Source organism: Haemaphysalis longicornis, unplaced genomic scaffold, assembly GCF_048455015.1.
Source record: "Haemaphysalis longicornis isolate Haplotype H1 unplaced genomic scaffold, Haemaphysalis longicornis Haplotype H1 scaffold_8, whole genome shotgun sequence".
In the NCBI taxonomy this organism is placed as follows: domain Eukaryota; kingdom Metazoa; phylum Arthropoda; class Arachnida; order Ixodida; family Ixodidae; genus Haemaphysalis; species Haemaphysalis longicornis.
Genome location: NW_027526445.1, coordinates 120,695,394 through 120,720,527, shown reverse-complemented (window position 1 = coordinate 120,720,527; position 25,134 = coordinate 120,695,394). Strand labels below are relative to the sequence as shown.

At 47.0% G+C, this 25,134-nt stretch overlaps 2 protein-coding genes across 3 annotated transcripts in view; both read right to left on the bottom strand.

Moving 5' to 3' along the window:
• The window catches only part of LOC144148731 (uncharacterized), a 72,747-nt gene that overhangs the window by 36,151 nt on the left and 11,462 nt on the right, over positions 1–25,134 (bottom strand). The gene's annotated exons all lie outside the window — the stretch shown is intronic.
• On the bottom strand, positions 3,005–8,213 carry LOC144149096 (uncharacterized). 2 transcript variants are annotated; one of them, XR_013318182.1, is made up of 4 exons: positions 7,153–8,213; positions 4,082–5,827; positions 3,208–3,577; positions 3,009–3,146 (listed from the first exon to the last, which is right to left on the bottom strand). XR_013318182.1 is itself a non-coding variant. In XM_077680630.1 (3 exons), the coding sequence occupies exons 1-3, from the start codon at positions 7,379–7,381 to the stop codon at positions 3,369–3,371; spliced, it is 2,184 nt and encodes a 727-aa protein (XP_077536756.1). In that variant the 5' UTR covers positions 7,382–8,213; the 3' UTR covers positions 3,005–3,368. The 2 variants fall into 2 exon arrangements, 1 of the variants encoding a protein (XP_077536756.1); XM_077680630.1 differs by having other exon boundaries at positions 3,005–3,577.

Here is a 25,134-nt window from a genome sequence, read left to right as displayed (position 1 = left end):
CAGACGATAAAGCCGGGTCCCGTCAATGCTGCCGCCGGCGTGAGTGCGCGGGGAACGCTGGGTAAATTGGCCGCACTATCTACACTGCTCCGTGAATGAAAACCGCCCTTTCCTCCGAAGCCGCGTTGTGAGTTTTTTGTCCCGGACGCCACGAAAGAACCTTTGGGTGGTAGATGTAGAAAGCTTTGCTTTAAAAATAAGTGTAGTGCCCGTATTTATACTTTTCAAGCATGAGGATAAAACGACGACCTTCGTTTTTAAGACGCCGCACCTTCATTTCTCTTCACTGGAGCTTCTTTTTGTACAGAAGCAATGCTTATGCCAATCACAGGTAGGCATCCTCGAAGAGCAATTACCCAGAAAAAAGTCGTTCTGCACTTGTTCTTCTTGCACTTAAGGAACTTTTTTGTGACAGAGCTAATTGAGATGGCCGGGGCCGAAATGGTAAAAAATGCGTTTTCTTGTCCTTTGCAGTGCAACACAGCGCCAACTAGCCAAACGGTGGAGGGTTGAATTGCCCTTGTTGTTGGTGTGAAAACTTCAGCAAACTCCATGTCGCCTTTGTGCTTGTAGGCCACCTTACGGCTCAACAGCACTCCACGCTGGGAGGGAGGAAGACACCTTACCGCATCTTTACGTTGACAGCGGGGAGGCGATATTGCCATGTTTGTTTGCAGGGGTGCAAAAGGCCGTTCGATACATTGGCATCTCTCGAGTGATGTTGTAATGCTCACCCTCGTCGAAAGAAGCTGCGTTTGCGAGTTTTAAGCGCCACACCAACACGTACCACGTGGCGAATCAGGGCACCATACGTGCCTGTATGGAAGAACTAATCGTGTTCGCCAAGGTGTTTTTATTTTTAAAGCCAAGCTTTTTATACCTCGCTTTTGCCGTCGCCTCGCCAAAATGCACCGCGGGAAAGTCAAATTATACAATGGGTTACGGAACTTACACAACACACACATTCGCATCAAGAAAAAAAAATTCTTCTGATACAAGTAAACAACAACAGAAAAAAATCCCGGGCCATCTTCACTAACGTCTAACCTGGGGAGAGGCGAAGCATGGATTGTATAAGTGCATTCAAAGATTGTAAGTCTCTCTTCTCACACGGCCCACGGAGATGAAACCGGAGATGCAACGGAGATGCCTACGGAGATTAAACCGTTGGTTGGTAGAGGTATACAGCTTGGCTGTAAAAGTATCTGTCTTCGAAGCACGAAGCGTTCTAGCTGGAGGCGTTCGAAAACGAGTGACCCGATGTGTTCTTTTAGTAGGCATTTTTGCCCACGGTGATGTAATGTTCTAGCGAAAGGCGTTGGAAAACGGGTCTCTCGGTGTTTTAGTACCATGACTACATGACACGACGACGAAGTGAGACGACCACGTCATGAGACGACCAGTGCCCCATTTAAATGACACTTTTAGGGTTTCATGGTCTTGCGTCTAAATCCTCGTATAAATGCAACGTTCTCAGTGTGGAACTCTTCGCGTTCACTTGAATTTATGCTTAAAGAGGCCCTGAAAGATGTTTTACCGATATATGGATGCTCACATTTTCAGTCAAAGCAATGACCTAGTAATCTCCTCCGTCAATAATTTTGTTAAAGCGGTTAGTATTGGTGGAGTTATTGCAAATCAAAACATGGCCATTTGTACAACGCCGCGATTCTACAGTGAACTAGAATACTTGGGTAGTGGAAAAAAAAATCACGCCATATCCACGGAATGAATGCTGATAAGTGGGGCGAAGCTCGAGAGGGGGAGATCATCGGTAACCGTAACTCTCCCGTGAAAATTCGCCCATTACATCATTAAGAAAGGACTAAGGCTATGCGCACGACGTCAAGTGGACCATCCGGAAGTGGCTATACGCACGACGCGACTGTTGTGCCACCCCGTGGCGAGTTTGTAAAACAAAATGATTTTTTTTTTTTTTTGGCCGCGCCGCGAAAAATTAGTTGGTTCTGTTTTTCGGCGCTACGGTAAATGTTTGTCGTGCATTTTTTTTTTATTGCATGCGTGATTACAGCCGTCAGTCCAGGGACGCGAGTTCGGCACCGTCCATGAAATTCGGGCCAACGTTCGGGCGGTGCTTTCGAGCCCTTCGATACGTGATTATGGCCGTCACGAGTTCGACCTCCTCCATGAAGTTCGGGCAGTGATTACGGCTGTCAGAACAGAGACGCTAGTTCAGCATCGTCCACGAAGTTCAGGCCAACGTTCGGGCAGTGCTTTCAAGTCCTTCGATTCGTGATTATGGCCGTCACGAGTTCGACCTCCTCCATGACTTCTCCATGACGTTCGGACAGTGCTTCCGAGTCCTTCGCAGCGATGGTTGCAGCGGTGGTTTCGCTACCAGATCAAGGTGTGACGCACACCGTGTGGCATTTTAGCGGGTGCTCTACGGGGAAGAACGCACGTTTCGTCTTTCTTTTCGACTTCGAAGTGGAGTGACTCTAATCCAAAATACAGTTTCTCTTGTACTCAGGTCTGTACCTTTCTTGAACGACTGAGGCATGCGCAGGAAGCAGAGATCGATGTTCGCATCCAGACGAACGCGCGGAACGCGAATTTCCTGACACATGGTTCTGCAAGAGTCAATGAGGCACCTTACAAAAGATTTTTTCTTGCTAGGGGAGAAAATTAATGCTGGCCAGCATTAATTCTCGAAGTTGGGATTAGCGGGGGGGGGGGGTTAATCTCCAACGAGAACTGGCTCCCTTCATGTAGGACCCTGAACACGCTTATGCCAACACTCTGTGGCGTCCTACATGTGCGCAATACCTGCTAGCTGTTTGCAGTTACGTTTGCCCAGCATCAATGTTGCACAAAGCTCTACAGTGGGCTCGACTGACATTGAAAGTGTTCTTAATGAATGCAATAATTACAATCAGTACTTATTAAGGCTCCCTGCCGTCTTATTTTCAACGGCGGCCACCAGCTTCTGTTGCATGACAAAAAGAAAGGCGTTGGGGCCATATTTGCGTATGCATTCAGATTTTATTGGCACTCATGAGTAAGTCAATGAAGCTGATTTTACTTGGCTTCCACATTTCCACTGCTTTTTTCATCATGCGGTGCCTGAACACTCGGGGCAAAACCAGTGCCGGCCGAGATCTTCTTCTTGTACTCCCGCGCAAGACCTGCCAAGAAAAAAAATTGCTGTAAGCATGACTCGACACATTTGTAAAGTTGCATGCTTACCAGTGGTACCACTCTAGGCATTGGTCACAGCAGATCATGTTCAATGCACCATCGTACTTGTCCTTGCAATGCCCACAATACCACAGGCCCCCTTGCTTCTTAGTTGCAACTGTAATTGTGAAGAAAGGTGTTGCACAAACTGGTCATTGAAAGCAACAGATTTAGATGAAAAAAATCTTATTTGCTGATGTTAGTGCAAGCCAGGCATCGGGTGTGAAGTACTTCTTCAGCTTTGGTAACGGCGCTTTGCAGTCAAGTATGCAGCTTGGTAAACATTCAGGTCGAACTCCTACATCACTTTCCTGCACCTGGAAGTTTCCATCAAGGGCACGACCTGCCACGTCCTCATCAGCAATCGAAGTCAGAATCACTGTAGCGGACAGAAAAGGAGACAATTATAACTGCCAGCAACACATGAGTAGTCTCTCAACAGTTGAAACGTAGATGTGGAGTTATACTGCCTGTTTGACACAATTGTTTTGTTCTGAATCAGTACGATAGAAAATTCATTGCTGAAAGAGATTTACCAAAGATCCATAACTGTTTACATACATGACCGTGTTTATGCTATGAAGTAGAAAACTCTAACTAGGATAGCCCACCGGGAAGTACTGAAACTGGCTCGTGGCTTAAAATGTGCACTGCGTGCACAAGTAAATGTTATGAATCTTACAGTACAGTTGCATTATATTAATTCAGCACATGAATTTTTCGAAGCATATCTGAAATTGGAGTGCAGTACACAAAACCTGCAGCAATCTGTAATTCTGTCATAAACCTGCTCGAGTATTTTGATGAACATTTCTTTCATTTGCTTGCTAGCTGCCTCTGAAAGTTAAGTTCTACTGTTCTAGCAATCAATAATTTTGCTTACACTTTTCTTGTTCTTTTGAAGAGAGCTCCAAGAAAGGCACGGGCTGGCCACCTTTTCTGAGTTTCTTCAGCTTTCGCTGCCGAAGCCTTTTGGTTGGCCGTCCTCTGGTTTTAACCATCGGAAGCTTGATAGGGACGTCATTCTCTTCTACATCCTGCTTCCTCTTGTTCTGTGTACCATTCAGCGGCAAACTGTTCTCTGGGACGTTGTCTTGTGGTTTGCTGCTGCACTGGTCATTTTCTCCGCAGTTGGCATCAGTGGTGCGTTCTTTGGAGCAGCCTGCTTCTCCCACATCATCCCCTTTCAGCCACGCTGCGTTCAAGTATTCAAGATGCCTGAGGCGTGCTTGAAAAAACTCGGGGCGGCAGTCTGCAAGTGTGTCGGCCAGAGCTTTAAGAGTCTGCATGGCAAAGTTGTACCGCTGATTGCGGTTCATCTTTTTGAAAGAGGGCCCAGGCATAGAAACAATTTCGACATTCTCTGGACAATGGCTGTCTTCCGAATTCGCATCTTCACATGGCCCAACAAAGCGCATTTGGTAGTTCTTAAACCAACGCTTGTGGACTGCTTTGTCCAGATCAGGTTTTTTCGACAACTTCACACACACTGCCAAGAAATGCCTGCACAGCAGCCCCATCTTTGAAAATGTTGTACAGCTGCAAGTCTGGCTGTCCAGGCAAACCTGATGGCAAGCATCGCCTACTCCGGATGTGACTTCATATTTATCTTCGGTTGTTTTTCTGATTGCGCGATTGCTTTCCTCCATCTTCGTTAGCTGCTTGCTCACCAAACGGCATGCGTATGGGGTCAAAACTTTTTCGCACTGCCTCTCGATGTCGTGTGAGGTGTTGTACGAGTAGAAGTTGCAGGTCTTGAGCAGTGTTGCAGCATGGCATGTGTTTTGCCTGCTCATGCCGGCTAACTTCAAAAGATTGGCTAGTGCTTCATGAAGCTTGCTGGATGACTTGAGCACTTTCTTGATGAGATTGTTGTGCGACTCCACACGATTTGTTGTGTTGTCACCAAACGTGAATTCCTTGTCACAAATGTGACGGACCCACATTTCCGTTATATTGCCCCAGTTTTCGTCGAAATACGCAACTGCCTCTTTGCTGGCATAACGCTGAAAGTCTGCTTTCACTTCCTGAAATTTTTCCATGGTGGGAGCATGCAGCATTTCTTTGAAGCTGGAAATCATCTTTTGCTTCTCTTCGACTGACCTTCCTAAACGGCCAGCTGCCACGCCAAATGCCTTGACCACATGGAACTGGCAGAGCTGTACAGAAGGGGCACTTGTAAATGTGTTGCGGATGGCATTTATCGCTGTGAAATCTTTGTCCACAACTACTACCTGAGTCTCTTGGCTACTGGGGTTCTCTTTAACAAATGTCTCCAAGAGTTTAGACACAACGTGGTACTGCTCTGAGGCCACGAATGCATAGCCAACCACTTGACTGGCGCCACACCCATCTTGGACAAGAAAAACAAAAAGGGGCATCTTCAGCTTGTTTGTTCGATACGTCGCATCGAGCAGAAGCACTTCGGGAAATGATTCAAACGCACGCTGCATGTGCGCTGTCTGCACCAGCAAGATTTGAAGCTGTTTGGCCTCATCGGTGATGGCAGTCACCTTCGCCTTGTGGTTGTTTTGGCAGTTAGCTATTTCCCGCATCAGCTGCTCAGCTTCATCAGACCCTTCCAGACTCCGCTTCAAATTGCACAAGTCTTTCGATAGGACGGTCTTGCCTGCGGAAGAGAACATATTTCAAGCAAACTATGTAGTTAATGTTTGTTACACCATAAGAAAACTTCCAATTAAAAAAAGCTGATTGAGGAGTCCTAATGTGATAAATTTGAATATATAAGCTATTAGATGTTAAAAGCCGTTTAACTTTTTGCTACTACAGGAAACTGACCAATTTTAACATGTCCAACAAAACATTTTTGGGGGCTAACCACATTGGTTAGGCACATATTGCAGTGATATAAAATGCAGGTGATTCACGCCCTTTCCAAAAACACCAGTTTTTAAAATTTGGTCATAAAGAATGGCAGCGAAAAAAATTATCGAAATCAAAATTTTCGTCAAAATGTTCAAGGAAATGATAAAAAAAACTGCTAATAGAAAATTCTAGAATATAAATTTTGTATATCAAGAACACGTCTTCGAAAAAAATTCAATAGCGCGGAGCAATTCGTCAGATATAAAAATATGTTAGCACGCGTGGTGCCCGCGCCTTGCGGTGAAGCCAACCTCCATTTCTAAATGCGCAATTTTGGATGGTTCTCTGGAAGAAACTAGTCGTGGTTTGACACTATTAAAGGCACAGATTTGTGCCCAGGGGATCTAAAAACACATTTCAAATCACTGACTTCGCAATTTGCGGTAAAAACAAAATTCGGCGCAAACACGCGATGAAGACATCCGCTTGGAGTTGAAAAGGAAACTCGGTGGTGGATTCTTGTTGACGTCCTCAGTTATGTCATAACTAAAACTGGCGGTTTAATGTCATAATGTGACTTGTTATTGTAGTCCTGCTTGCAGGAATGAGGTGCGGTACGCTAGAATCGTTCCCAACAAGCTTTAAATTAAACAAGTCGCTGTCGCGTGACAAAAACAGTTCAGTACTACAAGCGTCCTGCATTGCAGCGCCACAGAAGTTTTGAAAGGAAACAATACGAACACACACTAGACCTTCGAACTTGTTACGGAAACGAAACTGCTCGGCGAACAGATGGGGGCGTGCGCGGCCAATTTGAAGCGCTCTCCTTGCCTGAACTGATATCCGACTTTAAATTTTCAGCTGGAGCTGTTGTAGCAGAAGTGTAACAGATCTTAGCTGTTGCGCCCCAAAATGCTAACATCGATCACCTTTTTATTTTTGACTTCACAACAACTCAGCGAAACCTTGAGCAAAAAAACAAAAACTTTAGTGTTGCCAAACCGTGCAGTATAAGTTGGCTTTGCCACATGCATCCTACCAGTGACTCGATGAATAATCAGAAAGTTTAATCATCAATATCAAATTTTGCAAACTCTATTGACACACATATATATAAGGTCTATTTACCGGTCGTCTCGTGAAGTTTGCCCGCAACCACGCTTGGGGGCACGTTCATCTCCATTAGCGGTAGCACATATTCCTGCTCTTCGCTGGTGAGTCGCCGACTCTCTGGATAGAAGCTGAAGATCTGGCTGCTGACTTCATGGTTATGACTAAGGTCAGCCTTCGTGATTTCAAGCGTTTGGCTTGCGCGTCGTGCTGCGACTACAATAGTGGCTGGGCATTCCTGTTTCATTGTCCTGTACACAATGCATTTAGGCACCGATCAATAAAACTGCACAAAAAATAGATACTGTCATTATTTTCTTACCTTTGACGAGGTCGGATGCCGGTGGCGTAACATCTCTTGACTCCACCGTGCTTGCAGATGTAAGTCGCGTTAGCGTACTTAAGTTTAGAGTCGAGCCTCTCTAAGCCAACACTGAGACGCGCGTTTACGACTTCAACTTTCTTGGTCGCCTTGGTGACGAAGAGAACGTTGTTGTTGATTTGAAAATCGCTCAGCGCTTTGCGAAATTCTTCGAACGTATTAAACGTGGCGCCTACTTCAATCGCCATGACAGAGAACGAAAGGCGCCCACAGGCGCACCAAGATCTCTTCAATTTCTCTCTGCTAGTGCGCTGAGCGAAACGGGAGGCGCGGACCGAATGAGCGCGAGTTCGATACCCTCTTCGGCGAGAGAGGATTCGGAAGAACCACACATGGGGCAAAAAAAATGTCATTGTGTCGTCTGTTTATTGTAGCTGTTTGCTTTCCGGGATGTAAATAATTACCAGGTGTGTGCGCCCACCTACGCACGCATAAGAAACGTGCGGAGCGCTGAAAGAGGAAGACGAAGAGCATAACCGAAACCACATGTGTAAGCGACGCCCGTCCAGCGCGCGTCGACGCGGCCGGCTAGGGAAGAGCGCCACAAAACACGCAGCGAGCGGTGGTTCCGCCAGTTTCGCGCCGCCGGAAAAAAAAAAAAAAAAAAAGCTTTACAAACTTGTCACGGGGTGGCACAACAGTCGCGTCGTGCGTATAGCCATTTCCGGATGGTCCACACGACGTCGTGCGTATAGCCTCAGTCTTAAGAAAGACGTAAGACTGTGTGCGTACATTGTACAAATCAACTTTTATTTTCGGAAGAAAGACGTAAGACTGTGTGCGTACATTGTACAAATCAACTTTTGTTTTCGGAGTCAATGCTTCAAGGCCCAGACCTGGTGAAAGACCCCGCGCCATCGAGGACTACCCCGCACCTCTACCACAATTTGTCACGTAGGATGGGACACAACGGTAAAGAAAGAACTTTTATTTAGGGCGAACTTGTGCCCGAACAAGACGAGAGGAAACGAGCAAAGGTCCTTGCGTCTCGTTCGATCTCCGAGAACGACTGCCTGCGTTCGTGGCGTGATCTCTTGCGTGATCTCCCCCTCGCAGTGCACGTGCGCTCGCGCCTCCGTTGGCGAACACAGACAAGCTCGCGCTCCCGGTGCCGAGTTTGCGCTGCCGGTTGCAACCGGTTCTTGCGCGTGCAACGCGGCCCACTTTGCGACATCTCCGAAAGCATGCGGCGGTCACGTACCACAAGACACAAGGGATGGACAGACCCATGGCTTTAGGAGCTTCGCCCCTAAAAGCGGCCGCCGCCGAGTGAGGCACTTAGTGTCAACCGCACGAGGTGGCGCTCACGTGCTCCGCCCGAGCGCTTTTTCGTCTGGGAAGAGAGAGAGAGAGAGAAATCACTTTATTGTCCAAGCAAGTTGGCTAGGAACGCGTGGTGGCTGCCGGCCGAAGGCTGGCGGCGACGGCGGCAGCTCGGTCAACCAGAAGTAGCTGCACCCCGGTTAGGGTGGTTACCCCGGTTGCGAGCTGCCCAGCGCGTCCTCCCACTACTCGACGCTGGAGATGGGGGGAGTGGTTTAAGAGGGCAGGCCCACATGGCGTGGGTCAGAGTGTCCAGGGAGTCACAGAGGGGACAGTTGGGTGAAGGGAACTCAGGGGGATAGATCTTGTGGAGGAGGGACCGACTGGCGAGGGAGTTTGTCTGAAGGAGTCGCCATAGGCGCTCCTGATCGTTGGTGAGAGCTGTGTGGGCAGGGGGATAGCGGCGGCGGGAGAGGCGGTAATGCTCCGTGACCTGTTGGTACGATAGCAGTCGATCGCGGGCCGACCGAGCACCATGATAGGGAGCAGGAGAGATCCCAGCACGGCTGGTGAGTTCTCGTGCTGCTTTGTGGGCTGCCATGTTGCCTCCCACCCCAGTGTGGGCCGGAGTCCAGACGATGTCGACTGGTTGATTAGGGGGCTTTGGGAGGATAATTTTGAGTGCCGTAGCCGAAATGCTACCGCGAATGAAGTTTTGAACGGCCGTCTTCGAATCAGTGATTATAATGTGTGGTTGCGGCCTAGTGATAAGGGCCAGGGCTATTGCCGCCTCTTCCGCCGTTGCGGGGTAAGGTGTCCGTACGGTAAGGGAAGTGACTGAGGGCGAGTTGGGGTGAGTGATCACTCCGACAGCAAATCTTTCCGCGTGTCGGTACTCCGCAGCGCCGTCTACATACATGGTGGTGGGGGAGATGGGGTATTTATCTGTACGGGCACGGGCGCGCTAGCACCTGCCTCCGCGTGATGCACTGGGTGCATGTTGCGCGGGAGTGGACGTATGCGGAGGCAGTCTCGGATGTCTCGAGGCAACGAAGCTTCGTTCTCTACCATTGACGGGATGCCAATTCGTAAGCGGTGAAGAGTGTGCCGCCCTGTGTAAGTGGTAGAGAGGCGGCGTAACTGATTAATACGATGGGCCTCTAGTAGCTCGCGGGCAGTGTTGTATACTCCCAACGAGGCGAGTCTGGCAGTGGACGAGTGCAGGGGGATTTGTAGTGCTGCCTTGTATGCCTTGCGGATGAGGCAGTCAATTTTGTCTATGTCGGAAGTGGTAAGCTTAAGGTAGGGGAGAGAGTACGTGATCCGACTGATGATGAAAGCCTGAACTAGACGGATTCGTTCTCTCTCCTTGAGCCCGTGGTGACGGCTAGCGATTGGTCGAATAAGGCCAATTGTTTGATTTACTTGAGAGTTAAGTACGGAGAGGAATTCAGCGTTACCTCGATTGCGTTGTATAATTAGGCCTAGCCCCTTAAAGATGTCCTGAAATATCTTCCGCCGATGCATGGATGTACATGTAACCAAATAAGACAATGTATTAGCAATCTCCTCCCGCAAGAATTTTGCTAAAGCGATGAGTATTAGCTGAGAAATCGTAAATCAAAAACCGCGCATTATCGTCGCGCCGCGTTTCCTCCTCCTTTCGCTGTTGACGGCGCGAGAGCCCTCCCATGATGCTGCGCACTTCAGCGGTGACGTACTTCCGCTATGGCGCTCCGCATACTGCCGTCTGCTACGGGCAAGCTTTGTTGACACCATCAATCCCGCACTCCGCTCAAGGCTGGAAAAGCGAACGAAAAATCTGGCCGCATTTGTGCGGTGGCCTGGCCTTGCCCTTTCGAGGTGTGCGTTACTGCAGGGCAGCACGTGACTTTTAATCGGCGGCGAACTCGCAGCCGCTCGGGGTGGATCGTGCGCTCGGTCCCTTTCATGCACCGCGCACTGTTTATCCAAAAAGCGCCGTATCAGATGTGGCCCCGCAGGTACCGGGTCTTATTTTGCGGTGGTGGTAATTCCTGCAGGCGGCATGTGAAAAAGACATTTTAAACCGATACAGAACCCGTGCACAAAACGCTTCAATCATGTGACCAGTTAAGCTTGGGGCGACGCGCGGTGGAGAGCGGCAACGTTGGCAAAACATGCTCCGGCGCGGCTCTGAGCTTTCTAGTGCTGGAGAGAGCGCCATTTCTTTGACAATCTCAAACATCGGTTCCCTTGGCAACAAGGCACAAACCTCCCCAGAAGTCAGTTACGGTTGCGTGATCCCGGTTCAGCTCGGGGCCACACCTCGCGAAATGTGGGCACTGCAGGCGTACCACTCACTCCCATTGGGAAGTGTGAGATGCGTTTGGCATTACAGGAGGCGATGGTGTGTGTGTTGTGGACGCCTTTGTTTCGCGATGAAATGCGACGTTGTGCTTCTGCGGGTGGATAGTGCTTCCCATGGTCTGGATTATCTTTCTCGAGCGACGTACGACTCAACCTCGCATGGGGTATGTGCAGTGTGCGTGGCTAAAAGCCATCTCGGCTTGCGCGCCAGAGTTAAGTGACTTGCTGTTCGTCCCCGCAAACCACGCGCGAGGTGAGTGCCAAATTTACGACGGACAGGAGGAGGCAACCTATCGTCTGTCAATCGCGGTTCAGACTTGCAACGCATGTTGTGACGTTGTGTTCGTTTGAAACGCATCTCTGGATTGTTTTGAAGTGGAATAAAATGTATCCGTCAAACCCGGGCATTCGGCTCAGGGCGTTCTCTGCGATTGCACGAAAGAAGTGCCACGGGGCTTCAGCGCTTTCTTTACGGAACGTACTCAGGTAAGAGAATATCCATGTCGTGTTATGGCCGTGTTGCATTCAATACGAACGGTTAAGCGTTTGTTTACACTTGTTTCGTTTGTCGTAAAATGTCCAAGCCCTCCGACACTCCGCTGGCAGATCAGCCGGCGAGCCGACGCTGAGCAGACGACTCATCTCTTTGCCGGAAGTGCGTGAAAAAGCCGCCCAATAGCAGGATGTCTAGCTCATGACGAACATCTGGGAATCGATGATGTAGACATGTGAAGATGGCGGCGTCCAAAAACACGAAGGAAAGGGTGAGAAAAAAGCGACAAACTTTGCAACAAAAGTGTGAGCTTTCCGCTGCGCGTAAAAGAGTAATACTTGGCCCAGATGACCTTGACGACCCAATCTAACGATTGCGCTACTTCATTTAGTGTGCTCAAAACGCCTTTCAGGGCCCTTTTAAGGGTTTGCACCTCTGGGATTATTCGGTTGCCGAGGGAAACTTGTATGTTCGGCGAATCACGACAAGACCGGGCAGGGAGAATGAGCAGGACAGATTTTTCTGGAGAACAGGACAACCCAGCGAGCTGCGCCTCTGTCTCCAAGATATGGGCACCCTGTTGAAGGATGGTTTCTATCTGAGCATCGCTACCTCCAGGTACCCACATCGTAATGTCGTCGGCATATAGACTGTATCGGAGGCCAGCTACCGAATCTATCTTTTTGGGGATGTTCAGGATTGCCAAATTGAACAAAAGAGGAGACAATACTGAACCCTGGGGTGTACCTATGGAAGTAAGTCGGATGGGATCAGAAGCTCGCCTACCTGGAGTGCGGCGGTGCGTGCGGTGAGAAAATCACGTACGTAGTTGTAAGTGCGCTCTCCTGGGTGGATAGACTGTAGGCTTCTGAGGATTGCACTATGGGAGACTCTGTCGAATGATTTTGCCAAATCGAGCGCAAGGATCGCCGCTCGACCGGGCGTGCGTCGTGGGCACTCTGCGAGGGGCAGCAGTTATTTTTTCATGTAAATGTATTACCGGTGTGGCGAATGAGCCCTGTAATCACGTTGAGGAATATAGCAAGGTCCTAAGGAAAACGTAGCCATGTTGTTTGCTCATTTTTCATCACATGTGCATTTGGCCAACCAAGCGGACCGCGCACCGTGTGCTTTAGGAAACGGGGCTAACGCGTGATACTTTTTTTCTTCGCTGTTTGCAGATTTTTTTATCGTGTTGTGTCTACTGAGGAAACAGCGGCGTGATTCTTAGGCTGGCCAGCGTACGTCAATGGTTTTTTTTTTGTTCATTGTTTGCTGATTTTCTATAAAGTTCGGCATATCGAGAAAACAGCGGCGTGCTTTAAGCACGCTGGCATACCCAAACGTTTCCGTTTTCTTTTTCCTAATTTAATACACGCAGAACTCGTTACAGATGTCTTTAGAACTTCTGTCAAGTCTGGGAAAACTATGGAGATTTTACAGTATTCGCAACCGAAATTATCAAAAAGTCGCACGGCATCATTTTACTGCGCGATCATTTTTCAAACTGTACATTTCACTTAACACCCATAAAATTAAAATAATCGCAGTGTCTAGAGTTACGCCCGACGTAACCCGAAGTCATAAAATAAAGTTGTGTCCGATATAATTTTACGCAGAAAAGAAGTTTCCTGCGACCCGCGCGGCGGACGAGATCAGTGAGGAGGGGAATCTGCGTCCGACGTATTCTACAGCCAAAATTAGGTCACGCCCGAAGAAACGAGAACTTAAAGTTAACTACTTTATTCAACGAAGTGAAAATTAAAGTTGTGGTTGACTTAAGGTGAAGTGAAAAGGTTGCGTATAACGGAATCGCAGTTAGTACACCACGCCCTTATTAAAATACGCAGCCTTATCGCACTGGAATGCAGAAGGACGAATGTAGGCCAGTTGGTGATCTCGCCGCGCCTTCCTCACAATATTACAGTTTCATTTTGCAATACGTGACGTCAGTCAAAAACAACACGAATGTTCCTGCGCTACGCAAGGACCGGAGCGGCATTGGTAAATTATGGTGGTACCCACACCATACAACACTACACACTACATACAACACTACAACACTTCGAACACGTGGAGCGCCAGTTCAGCACACTACATAAACACTTTCATGAAACACAAAACATCTGCAGAAAAGAAGTCCCCGCATGCAATAACAAGTCGCACACTTCCTACAATTCTCCTTTTAAATTCATGAGCTGAAGGCAGCCCTGACCACATGTAAGCGTTCAGCTCCAGGTGCAGACAAATTCACATACATTATGATAAAACACTTCTACATCTATACAATAAAATAAGGCTTTCGGGGCACATTCCACGCTCTTGGAGGGAGGCCATAGTAGTGGCTTTCCTGAAAGAATGAAAGGACCCTTCCTCTCCTGCCAGTTACCGGCCCATTGCTTTGACAAGGTGCCTGTGCAAGCTTCTCGAGAAGATAACAAACAGGAGACTCGTGTACTTTTTAGAGTACAGCGGTCTTCTCGAGAGCTGCCAGGCAGGTTTTAGGGCGGGACGATCTACCAACATCAGCTCGTTGCATTAGAGGCGTATATCAAATATGCTTTCCTCCACAAACAATATTGTATGACGGTATTTTTGGTCTGGAAAAAGCGTACGATACCGCGTGGCGGTACGGCATCTTAAGTGACCTGAAGTCCTTCTGCATATCGGGTAACATGCTAAACACACTTGCCAGCAACTTGTCTGAAAGAACCTTTCGTATTAAAGTTGGAAGTGCACTCTCAAGGGTTCATGTGCAGGAAAATGGCGTGCCGCAAGGCAAAGTTTTGAGTTGCACTCTGTTCATTGTAAGAGTGATTTCACTCAGAAAGGCATTGCCACCATCAATTTCCTGATCAATCTATGTAGACGACGTGCAATTATCCTTGAAGTCTTGTAACCTGTCTATCTGCGAGCGCCAGGTCCAGCTTGGTGTTAACAAGCTAGCTGTTTGGGCAGATAGCAACGGTTTTAAATTTAATGCAGGAAATGGTACTTGTATTTTGTATTAAAAAAAGCGTGGCATTCGGCCGGATCCAGACATCAAACTCAATGGTGTCTCAATTCCGGTCAGAAATGAACACAAGTTTTTAGGCGCAGTCCTTGACAAAAAGCTCACATTCATTTCACATAAAAAACAACACAAACATAAATGCTTAAAGGCTATGACTATACTCAAGGTTCTCTTCCACTCTTCATATGGCGCTGACAAACAACTTCTTTTACGTGTTTTACTAGCCTGATAGGTTCACGATTGGACTATGGAAGGGTTGTTTATGGGTCAGCAAGTAAAACATCCCTCAAAATGCTGGACCCAGTGCTTCATCTGGGGCTTCGCCTGACATGTGGCGCCTTCCGCACTAGCCCGGTCGAACGCTTCTATGTAGAGTGCAATAAATGAAACCTACAACGTCACCGAGCATACACAGATCTCCTTTATGCTTTTAAAATTTCATCCATGTCTCACAATCCTTTTAAATCAGTTTTTTTATAATGCCTCCATGACTGAACTCCTGCTAAATCGACCATCGTTCTCTGCACCCTTCTCTTACAGAGTTAGAGAGGAAGCGTGAGAGCTTGCTGTCATCTTTTAGGATACCATCCAAACTTCTCTAACAGATTTTATAGCACCATGGCATCTCCGCCCTGTATCATGCGACACATCTTTCACACATGTAGATAAAAACCGAGCTCTCAGATGTGCAATTTTGCAGCACTTCTTGTAATTGCAGCAGAATATCAGTGTTCGGAATTTTATACGGACGCCTCTAAAACTGCCACCTCTGTGTCCTGCCCTGCGCATCGACCCGGCCTTAATGTCCTTAAAACTCTGAATAGTAATACTAGTATCTTTGCGTCAGAGGCTTATTGTGTACTTCTTGTTGTTAATCATATACTTCAAAGCCACATCCCACAATCCATTATCAAAACAGATTCCCTCAGTGTTGTGCGGGCATTGTCTTCAACAAAGTCTTCCAAAAACCACGTCGTCAATCTGATCATCGACGGTATTATGTGTCATCATCATCATCATCAACAGCCTATTTGGGTCCACTGCAGGACTAGAGTGTACTAGAAAGAGTTCTAGTACACGCTAGCAGCACGAAGGCCTCCCCCATTGACCTCCATCCATTTCTGTCCTGTGCTTCCCGTGTCCATTCCTTGCCTCCTAATTTTTTTTATTTCATCTCTCCATCGAGTTAATGGCCTTCCTCTTCTAATCCCGTCTCGCGGTGTACATTCTGTTGTCCTTGTGGTCCACCTGTTGTCCGTTCGTCGTACTACATGGCCAGTCCAAGTCCATTTCTTTTTCTTAACCTCGACTATGATATCGTCTATCCGAGTTTGCTCCCTAATCCAGGTAGCTCGTTTTCTGTCCCTAAGCGTTACTCCTAACAGTATTCTCTCCATGGCACGTTGAGCGGGCCTAAGCTTGCTTTCTAATTGTTTAGTAAGTCACCAAGTTTCCGCTCCGTATGTCAACACCGGTAGGACGCATTGGTTGAATACCTTTCTTTTTAGGGATAGAGGCATCTTACGTTTCATTATTGGCGAGTGCTTGCCGAATGCACCACATCCCAGTCCTATTCTACGCCTGATTTCTTTCTCGTGGTTTGGGTCCAATATTCTTGTACTTGTTCCAGTGTTTCGTCTCCTAGTCTAAAAAAGGCGCGTTCAGCTTGTTTATTTATCATCACTTTAGTTTTATTCATGTTTATCTTTAGCCCCCAGCGAAGCTCTGTAATTTTAGTTCCTCAATCATGTTTTGGAGTTGCTCTGCACGTCCACTGAGCAAGGCTATATCATCTGCAAACCTTAAATGGCTCAAGTATTCGCCGTTTATCCGAAGCCTAAGTTTTCCCAGTCAAGCCTCCTGAATACACTCTCCAGACATTCTGTCAACAATTTTGGTGAGATGGCATCTCCTTGTGGTACTCCCCTTCGGATCGGGAATTTATCACTTTGCTTGTGAAGTGTAATTCTGCCGGTCCATTCCTTCTATATGTCCTCTAGGAGTCGTAGGTAGGTCTTCTCTATTCCTTGGTCCTTTAAGGCGTCCATCACTGTGGCGGTGCGGTGCTTACTGAATCGAACGCTTTTTCAGAGTCTGTAAATATAATCTGAAGTGGTTTATTATACTCTGCGCATTTTTTTTATTACTTGGTCGAGGACATGGATGTGATCCATTGTGGAGTATCCTTTTCTGAACCCAGCCTGTTCCCCGGCTTGTTGGAAGTCTAGGCTGGCGGTTAGGTGGCTAAGTATTACCTTGGTAAATAGCTGGTGTACAACCGACAGAAGGCTGATAGGTCTGCAGTTCTTATCATCATTGTTATCTCCCTTCTTAAGAATTAAAACTATGTTGGCATTTTTCCAGGCTTTTGGTACCTTTAAAGTCCCTAAACATACTGAGAATAGTTCAGCAAGCTTTTCTAAAATTATATTTCCCCCCTCTTTCAGAAGGTGTATGGTTATGCCATCTTCACCTGCAGGTTTCCCTTTTTTCATGCCCTTAAGTACCTTTTCTACTTCCTCTTTCGTTACTGGTGGAACATAGCAAGTAATGCTTGTAGACTCGGTACTTTGTCTCGCTCCAGCGCCGCTGGCGTATAGCCTGGTGTAGAACCGTTCTGCGATTTTATTATCTCTTCCATATTGTGCGTAACGTTGCCCTGTTCATCTCTAAGTGCGTACATTCTGCCTCTGCCAATAGCCAGCTTCCCCCTTGTTGCCTTCAAGCTTCCTCCTATTTCTAAAGTTTCCTTGATGGCCGCAATGTTGTACGCACAAATGTCATTGGCTTTACTTTTGTTATTAATTTTAACAGCTCCGCTAGTTGTGTTTGATCCACCGTACTCGACAATTTCATCTTATGGCGCTGCGAAATAAGTTCCTTTGTTTGCCTAGTTAGTTTTCCAGTTTGCTTCCTACATGCTACTTCTCCAGTAGCCGCTGCTGACTGCGTGGTTGCTGTTGTTAGGTTATCATTTAGAATGTCCCAACTGTCCTCGTTCTGACCGTCTAGAAGTGCGAACCTGTTCTGAAGGGTTATTTTAAACTCATGCATCCGGTCTCTTACTGGCCTGACGTAGGGCTCCTTACTTTTTACGAGCTTCCTTCTTTCTCTTTTGAGATTTAGCCTTACTTTTCACGTAACCGTCCTATGATCACTGCACCGAATCTTGCTTAGTACCTCCACGTCTTCCACAATACCTTGGTTGTCACTCGGGATGAAGTCAATTTCGTTTTTTTTAATCCCGTCAGGACTTTTCCGAGTCCATTTCTTACTCTTGCGTTTCCGGGAAAATGTGTTCAGTAGTTTGAGGTTATTTCTCTCTGCAACTCCAACCAGTGTGTCACCTCGACAGTTGCGAGTGCCTATTCCAAAATTCCCCACTGATTTTTCTCCTACTCTCTTTGCACCTACTTTTGCGTTAAAGTCTCCCACTACAATTGTGAACTGCGCGGTTCCTTTATTCATTGCTAACTCGACCTCTTCGTACAAACTATCTACGGCCTCGTCCTCGTAGCTAGCTGTTGGCCCATACGCTTGTATTATTTTTAACCTGTACCGCTTGGTAAGCTTGATCACAACTACTCTGACCCTTTTGTTAACACTGAAGAATTATTCCACGTTTCCTGCTATTTCCTTGTTGATCAAAAATCCTATCCCGTGCTCTTTCTTTTCGTAAGGCCCCCGATAGCGCAGAATATGCCCGCTAGTAAGTTCTATGCAGCCTTCTCCTGTTCTTCTAACCTCACTTAGCCCTACAATATCCCACTTAACGTCTTTGAGTTCCTCTAGTAGTACAGCTAAGCTACCCTTGCTAGAGAGGGTTCGTGCGTTGAACGTTGCCAAGTTCAAGTTCCATCTGTGTTTGTTCACAAATTTCAACCGGTCCTTTTCTGGGTCCCTGGCCACTGTGGTATAGCCGGGAACGAAGCCGCGGATAGCATGGCTGCTGCTGCTACACTCTTGAATACAGTATACTTAACCACATTACCCTACACCGACGTGAAGCCACGCATCAAACTTTGCAAAACATGGCAAACACACTGGAGAAAAAAAAACAGACAAGTTACACGTAATAAAACCACACTTGGGAGCATACACCACAGACACACGCAATAGATACACAGAAGTCACCTTGGCTAAATTACGGATAGGGCACACACATGCCACGCACTCGCACCTCCTCACTGAATCGCCAAGAACTGTGTGGAGGGGGTGCGGAGAGGCCCTATCCGTGATCCACATCCTCATACAATGTCAGACACTAGAAACAACACGACGCAGACACTTCTCACAACTATACAGACAACACATTCCACTGCACCCATCATACCTTTTCGGAGACGACCCCATAATCACCCACAAGCGTACATTTAAGTTTTTTTAACGATGTCAAGTTTTTACATCTCATTACTTACCATGCATATTGACACCCTGGCCCTTTACACCAGTCAGCTACATTGTCTTTTATGTCATTTCATATATATTTTTAGTTGAATGTTTTACACTTACAATCAACTCGTCCTCATAAAACTTTTCCTTGGTGCTCTTTGCCCGTAGTCGGCCTGGCGCAATAAAAACCCAACCATCATCATCAACTTCTGTTCCTCTCGGGGCTTTTAATTGCAGCCAGGTTGGTGCTTTTTTGTTTTTTTCGTTTCTGTTTGCTTTTTATGGTTTGTTATTTTGGAATCAATAAACAGGTGAGGGCGGCGTATTTTTTAAGTGCGAATGCACTTTATAAGCGACCCTGAATTCCGTCGACCGCCGTCCGTCCACATAGCAACAGCTGCGGGTGCGCGCGCTCCTCGTCTTCCTTGGCAACGGGGGGAGATGGGCGCGCGCTGCCTGGCCGCTGACATGGCACATACCCAAGTGGGGGATTGGCCAGGAATCTCCTCGTCTTCCTTGGCAACGGGGGGAGATGGGCGCGCGCTGCCTGGCCGCTGACATGGCACATACCCACGTGGGGGATTGGCCAGGAATCGGGCGTGAGAAGGGCTAATGCACCCGCTTAAAGGAGTACTGTCACGAAATTTCAAAGCTGAGATCCGCTCTAGCAATCAAGTACAACGACAACACAAATAGGTGTCTGTGCATGACACATACCCACGTGGGGGATTGGCCAGGAATCGGGCGTGAGAAGGGCTAATGCACCCGCTTAAAGGAGTACTGACACGAAATTTCAAAGCTGAGATCCGCTCTAGCAATCAAGTACAACGACAACACAAATAGGTGTCTGTGAATAAATGCATCTTTCTTTCTTTGTAGTTGTGTGTGTGTGTGTGATCTCTCTTTCGCGAACATTACCGAACCGCGCAAATTCAACTCGTGCATTCGCACTTTCACATTCTTCCCCTCGGGGAAATGCGGGGAAATTTTTTGTTTCATTAGTTCATTTCTAGCTCTATTGATATATTGTTTCTCTTATACAAATAACATACATTTACGCTATTATACGACAAATGTGTTAACTTCGCTAATTATGCCCTCTTCTGCAAATGCAAGGCGTTTTATTACCGTTCGGTGCGTTTTAATAATTTTTTGTGTTATTCGGGTTGTACTTCCAGGATTTTTTATAATTTGTTTTATTAATAGTATGATTGTTGTGAATAACATCTCGGTATAGCAAGTTCATTTTTATTCTTTTTTGCTTGACGTCTTCGTAATTTCATTCCACAAATGGTCTACACTTACACTATTACGACTAAACGCGTTAACTTCGATCTCCCATCGTGCATAATTGTGCAAGTGCAAGGCACATTGCCAGAGTGTGCTCTCAGCTATTGCAAAAAAAATGCTCACGCATTAAAATTTATATGATATAACTTTTAATAACAATTTTAAAATATAATATAAAGGAATTCTGGATTGCGCTGCTGAGCCAATATTCAGCTCTTACCGAGGAAACAGAGTTTAAACACACGAAGCCAGCTACAATGTTACACACATTATCACGGAGTGTGCAGTAGAAGTCGGGGGCGTGATGGCTAGACAGGATACTGGTACACTTTCGCAGGAGACGACAATCTAGGAAACGGCAAACCATGACAATCTCCACCCCAGCTGACAGAATAGAACTAGCGGAGATTTCGAAGTTAATGAATAAGCGTAAGACAGCTGACATACAGAAGTATCATATGGAGAGGATCGAATATGCTGTAAAGATTGGAGGAAGCCTGAAAGCAGTGAAGAGGCGTCTTGGCGTGGGGAAAAATCAGATGTATGCGCTTAAAAGCAAGCAAGGAAATGTCATCACAAATGGTGATAAAGTAGTCATAGTAGCCCAGGAGTTCTATAGAGATATGTACAGTAGCCGGGACATCCAGGATAATGCCGAGCGAGACAGTAGCTCAGAGGGGATAGACATCCCACCAGTAACGACAGAAGAAGTAAGGAAGGCTTTGAAAGAAATGAAAGGAGGCAAAGCACCTGCTCAGAATCAGATAACAGCAGACCCCTTGAAGGATGGCGGGGAAATTGTACTTGAAAAACTAACAAACCTGCATACGCAATGCCTAATGACCGCGAGTGTACCGGAATCTTGGAAGAACGCGAAAATCATCCTAATCCATAAGAAAGGTGACAGGAAGGACTTGAAAAATTACAGGCCGATCAGCTTGCTGTCACTCGTCTACAAGGTATTTACCAAGGTAATCGCAACAGAATTTCTGCTAATCGCTAGCAGAATTTTCGCCACCTTAGATTTCAGTCAACCTAAAGAACAAGCAAGGTTCCGTAAAGGCTGTTCAACAATGGACTATATTCACACGATCAATCTAGTGATAGAGAAGTGCGCTGAGCTTTCATAGGTTATGAGAATCATTTGACTCGGTCTAAACCTCAGCAGTCATTCAGGCATTACGGAACCAGGATGTAGATGAGCATTGTGTAAGAATACTATAGGATATTAAAGGGTCCACGGCTACCATCATCCTCCATAAGGAGAACAGTACAAGAAAGGGCGTCAGACAAGGAGACACAATCTCTGCAATGTTATTCACAGCATGTTTACATGAAGTATTCAGAAAATTGGATTGGGAACAGGGGGAGTAAGGGTTAATGGAGAATACCTCAGTAACCTCAGATTTGCTGATGACGTTGCCTAGCTAAGAAACTCGGGGGACGAATTGCAAAGCATGCTTACCGCACTGGACCAGCAGAGTAGAACCGTCGGCCTGAAAATTAATATGGGGAAAACTAAAGTAATGATCAATATATATATATATAAATATATATATATATATATATATATATATATATATATATATATATATATATATATATATATATATATATATATATATATATATATCCTCGGGACAGGCCAGCGATTTGAGATAAGTGGCGAGGCAGTGGAAGTGGTAAGCGAATATATCTACTTAGGCCAAGTTGTGACCCCGGATCCCAACCATGAGGCAGAGATAACTAGAAGGATCAGAATGGGGTGGAGTGCATACGGTAGACATTCTCAGATAATGAATAGCAGCCTACCATTGTCCCTGAAGAAGAAAGTGTATGACAGCTGCATCTTACCGGTACTCACCTGCGGGGCAGAAACTTGCAGCCTCACTAAGAGGGTTCAACTTAAATTGAGGACGACTCAGCGCGCAATGGAACGGAAGATGATAGGTGTAACATTAAGGGACAAGAGAGCGGAGTGGGTCACGGAACAAACGCTTGTTAAGGACATCCAATTAGTAGAAATTAAGAAGAAATGGACGTGGGCAGGACATATAATGCGAAGCAAGATAACCGTTGGTCAATAATGGTAACAGGGTGGATCCCTAGAGAAGGCAAGCGTGGCAGGGGGCAACAGAAAGTTAGATGGACAGATGAGATCAAAAAGTTTGCGAGGATAAATTGGTCGCAGTTAGCACAGGACCGGGGCAATTAGAGAATAACGGGAGAGGCATTTGCACTGCAGTGAGCGCAGATACGCTGGTGATGAATGTAAATTTTAATGCGTGGGCATTTCTTTTCCAATTTTATATTCTATATTTTTCGCGTGCCCCCAGCCACACTTGTATTTTAAAGTGTTTATTTTAATCACACCATGTTTCAGGGGTTATATAGACGGCCCTGTTTTTGTCTGAATTTCTTCGTTGATGCCGAAGAGGTGGTTGCTGGCGTCTAATTTTTTCCCGCGGGTGCCTTTATGTTGTAGTATTTCTCAGGGCTTCATATTTACTGGAAACCGCAGAACAGTTCAGGCACGGCCCGCTTCGCGCAGTCATGCAGGCCCTGCGCACGGCATACGCGGACCGGTGCAGCACGGTACGAGCAAAAAATGCGGCGCAGATCGACAGGGGGCGCCACTGGTTCAAATTCAGTACCGCCACCATACCAGCGCACGCGGCCTTGTTCAACATGTTTAAGTTAGGCCGGTTGGCTGAATAGAGGGTCAAACAGAGAGAGACAAATAGACAGAGAGAGAAGAAAATTTATGCATTGAAGTAGCCAAAGAAAGACCGTCGTCTTTAAATAGAAAAGGTACGCTGTGTTGGCGTTCATTGTACTTCCCGAGGCGCTGTGCTGCCCAGACTCACGTTTCTCAGTTCGTCCAAAGTACAATTGCAGATGGCGCTCGATCCTGCTTATTTTCTTTTAAGATGCGGGAGAGTTACCGGCCTGCCATGCGCCCACATGTGTCTCAGAGCCTAGCGATATGCCCCGTGGAATATAAAAGAACCTCGCCCGTGTTTTGGCCGCGCCGCCAACGTGTAGGTTTCGTAGTACTATATAAAATACAAATATAGCTTCACGTTAGCGTGCCCACCCTCGACTGCCGGGCCCGATCAAAGGAATTAAATTTCGGCACGGGACCGGTCTGGGCATCAGTGAAAATTAGTCGAGCGGCCCAAGAGGCTCTGGGCTATGCACAAGCCTTTGCACATTGCATCAAGGGGCAGATATTGTTTTCCTCTGATGGCTTCTTTTAAAGCGAAGCTTTTACTCTACCCCCCAAGGGTTCTCGCGACCGTTGCTGTAAACAGAAAACTCCCGCGAACAAATAAAAGAAGTTACTGGCACCGCCAGGAATCGAACCTGACTGAATACAGAAACGGAGCCAGAGCGCGTTGTCTCGCTGATTGAGCTACGAGTCCACGGCGAGACGGGGGAGAGAGACGGTGCACTCACCGGGCACATCTGCAGGATTACCCTCTGCGTTCTCGCTGAATGCCACGTGATAGCACCACGCGACCTCTCGCGCGCTGCGCACTCCGCCTACGGCACGTGTAGCTACGGCATGTGTAGCGAGCGTGCGTGCACCTTGCGATGCGCTAGGAGTGTAAGTAAACATTAAACGAAGCGCACACCAATGCATGGCATTTCACTTCTCCTCCGTTTCTGCCGCAGACCTTGTTGCCTCCATCGGTGGCGCCAGAGACAGAGAAGTGAGATCGTCTAACACCGGGTTTGAGCTTCCTTCAATTTTATAAAAAAAAGTTTCCACTTATGTGCTTCACCAATACAACTCAACCACCCGCCATTCGTGGATCATGGGATGATTTGACCTTAGCAAAGAATATCTCTTTGCAGTAATAATGGGTGTATTTAGTGCATTTCCCTTGTCTCTGGTTTTACTCTTTGTAGAGCCATGTTTGTGAGTTCAAGTCATGTCGCATGGGCCTGGGTTGTGGGTAACGTTTACAGCTTCGCTTTCCAACCACCTTCACAGGGTGCATTGGCGCGCATTTTTTTGTCTTTACCTGCAGGCAGGCAGGCAGGTATGGCTTCACGACCATCTTTAGCCCCCGTCGGCAGATCAAGCTCGCACAATGGCAGTCGCTATCCACTCCATGTAACTGCGAAAAAGGTTGCTTCCTTCTCCAGCACAAGGAGGGGACTTTCGCAGCAGGGAGTGGGGCGAGACGGGGGGAAGGTGATTTTGGACAACGTTATTTTGAGACAAGGTGGAGCGAGCACGGGGGAAGTGCGATGGGAGAAATGTGACATGGGGAGGCATGCTACACCAAAGGTTCTCGTAACGGGGAACAGGTTAAGCGCCAGGCACAACTGGAGGAAGGAAAACAGAAAAGAAAACAGACAGGAAAGGGGCGCCTGTTCTTATGGTGAAGTACCAACTAGCTCGCATCGACATATTAATTCAGTTCTCGTAACGACTGGGTTAAGGCTACGCCGAGGCATTGTCGGAGAAACAGCGTGGCATGGTTTTGCTGAATACCAGGAGGCAACCAAAACTTGTGGTCCGGGTCAACCGGTGCAGTCTTCAATGGCGGCTGTCAGGGTAAAACCAATTAATTTTCTAGCCAAAGCGTTTACTAGAACCATTGCCAACGTTTGGAAGCATACTCGGCTTCTTCATTCTGTTAAAAATTTCTTTATATTAAGAAGCAATTAAATAAGTTCGGCATTCCTTTGCTCTTGCTTGTTGACGTAAAAAAAAAATATTCCCCACCGCACTATGAATGCTCCTCATGGCGAAAATTGCAGTCACCACTCATTGTGGAGCCGAGGCTTCCCAATGTTGGGAGG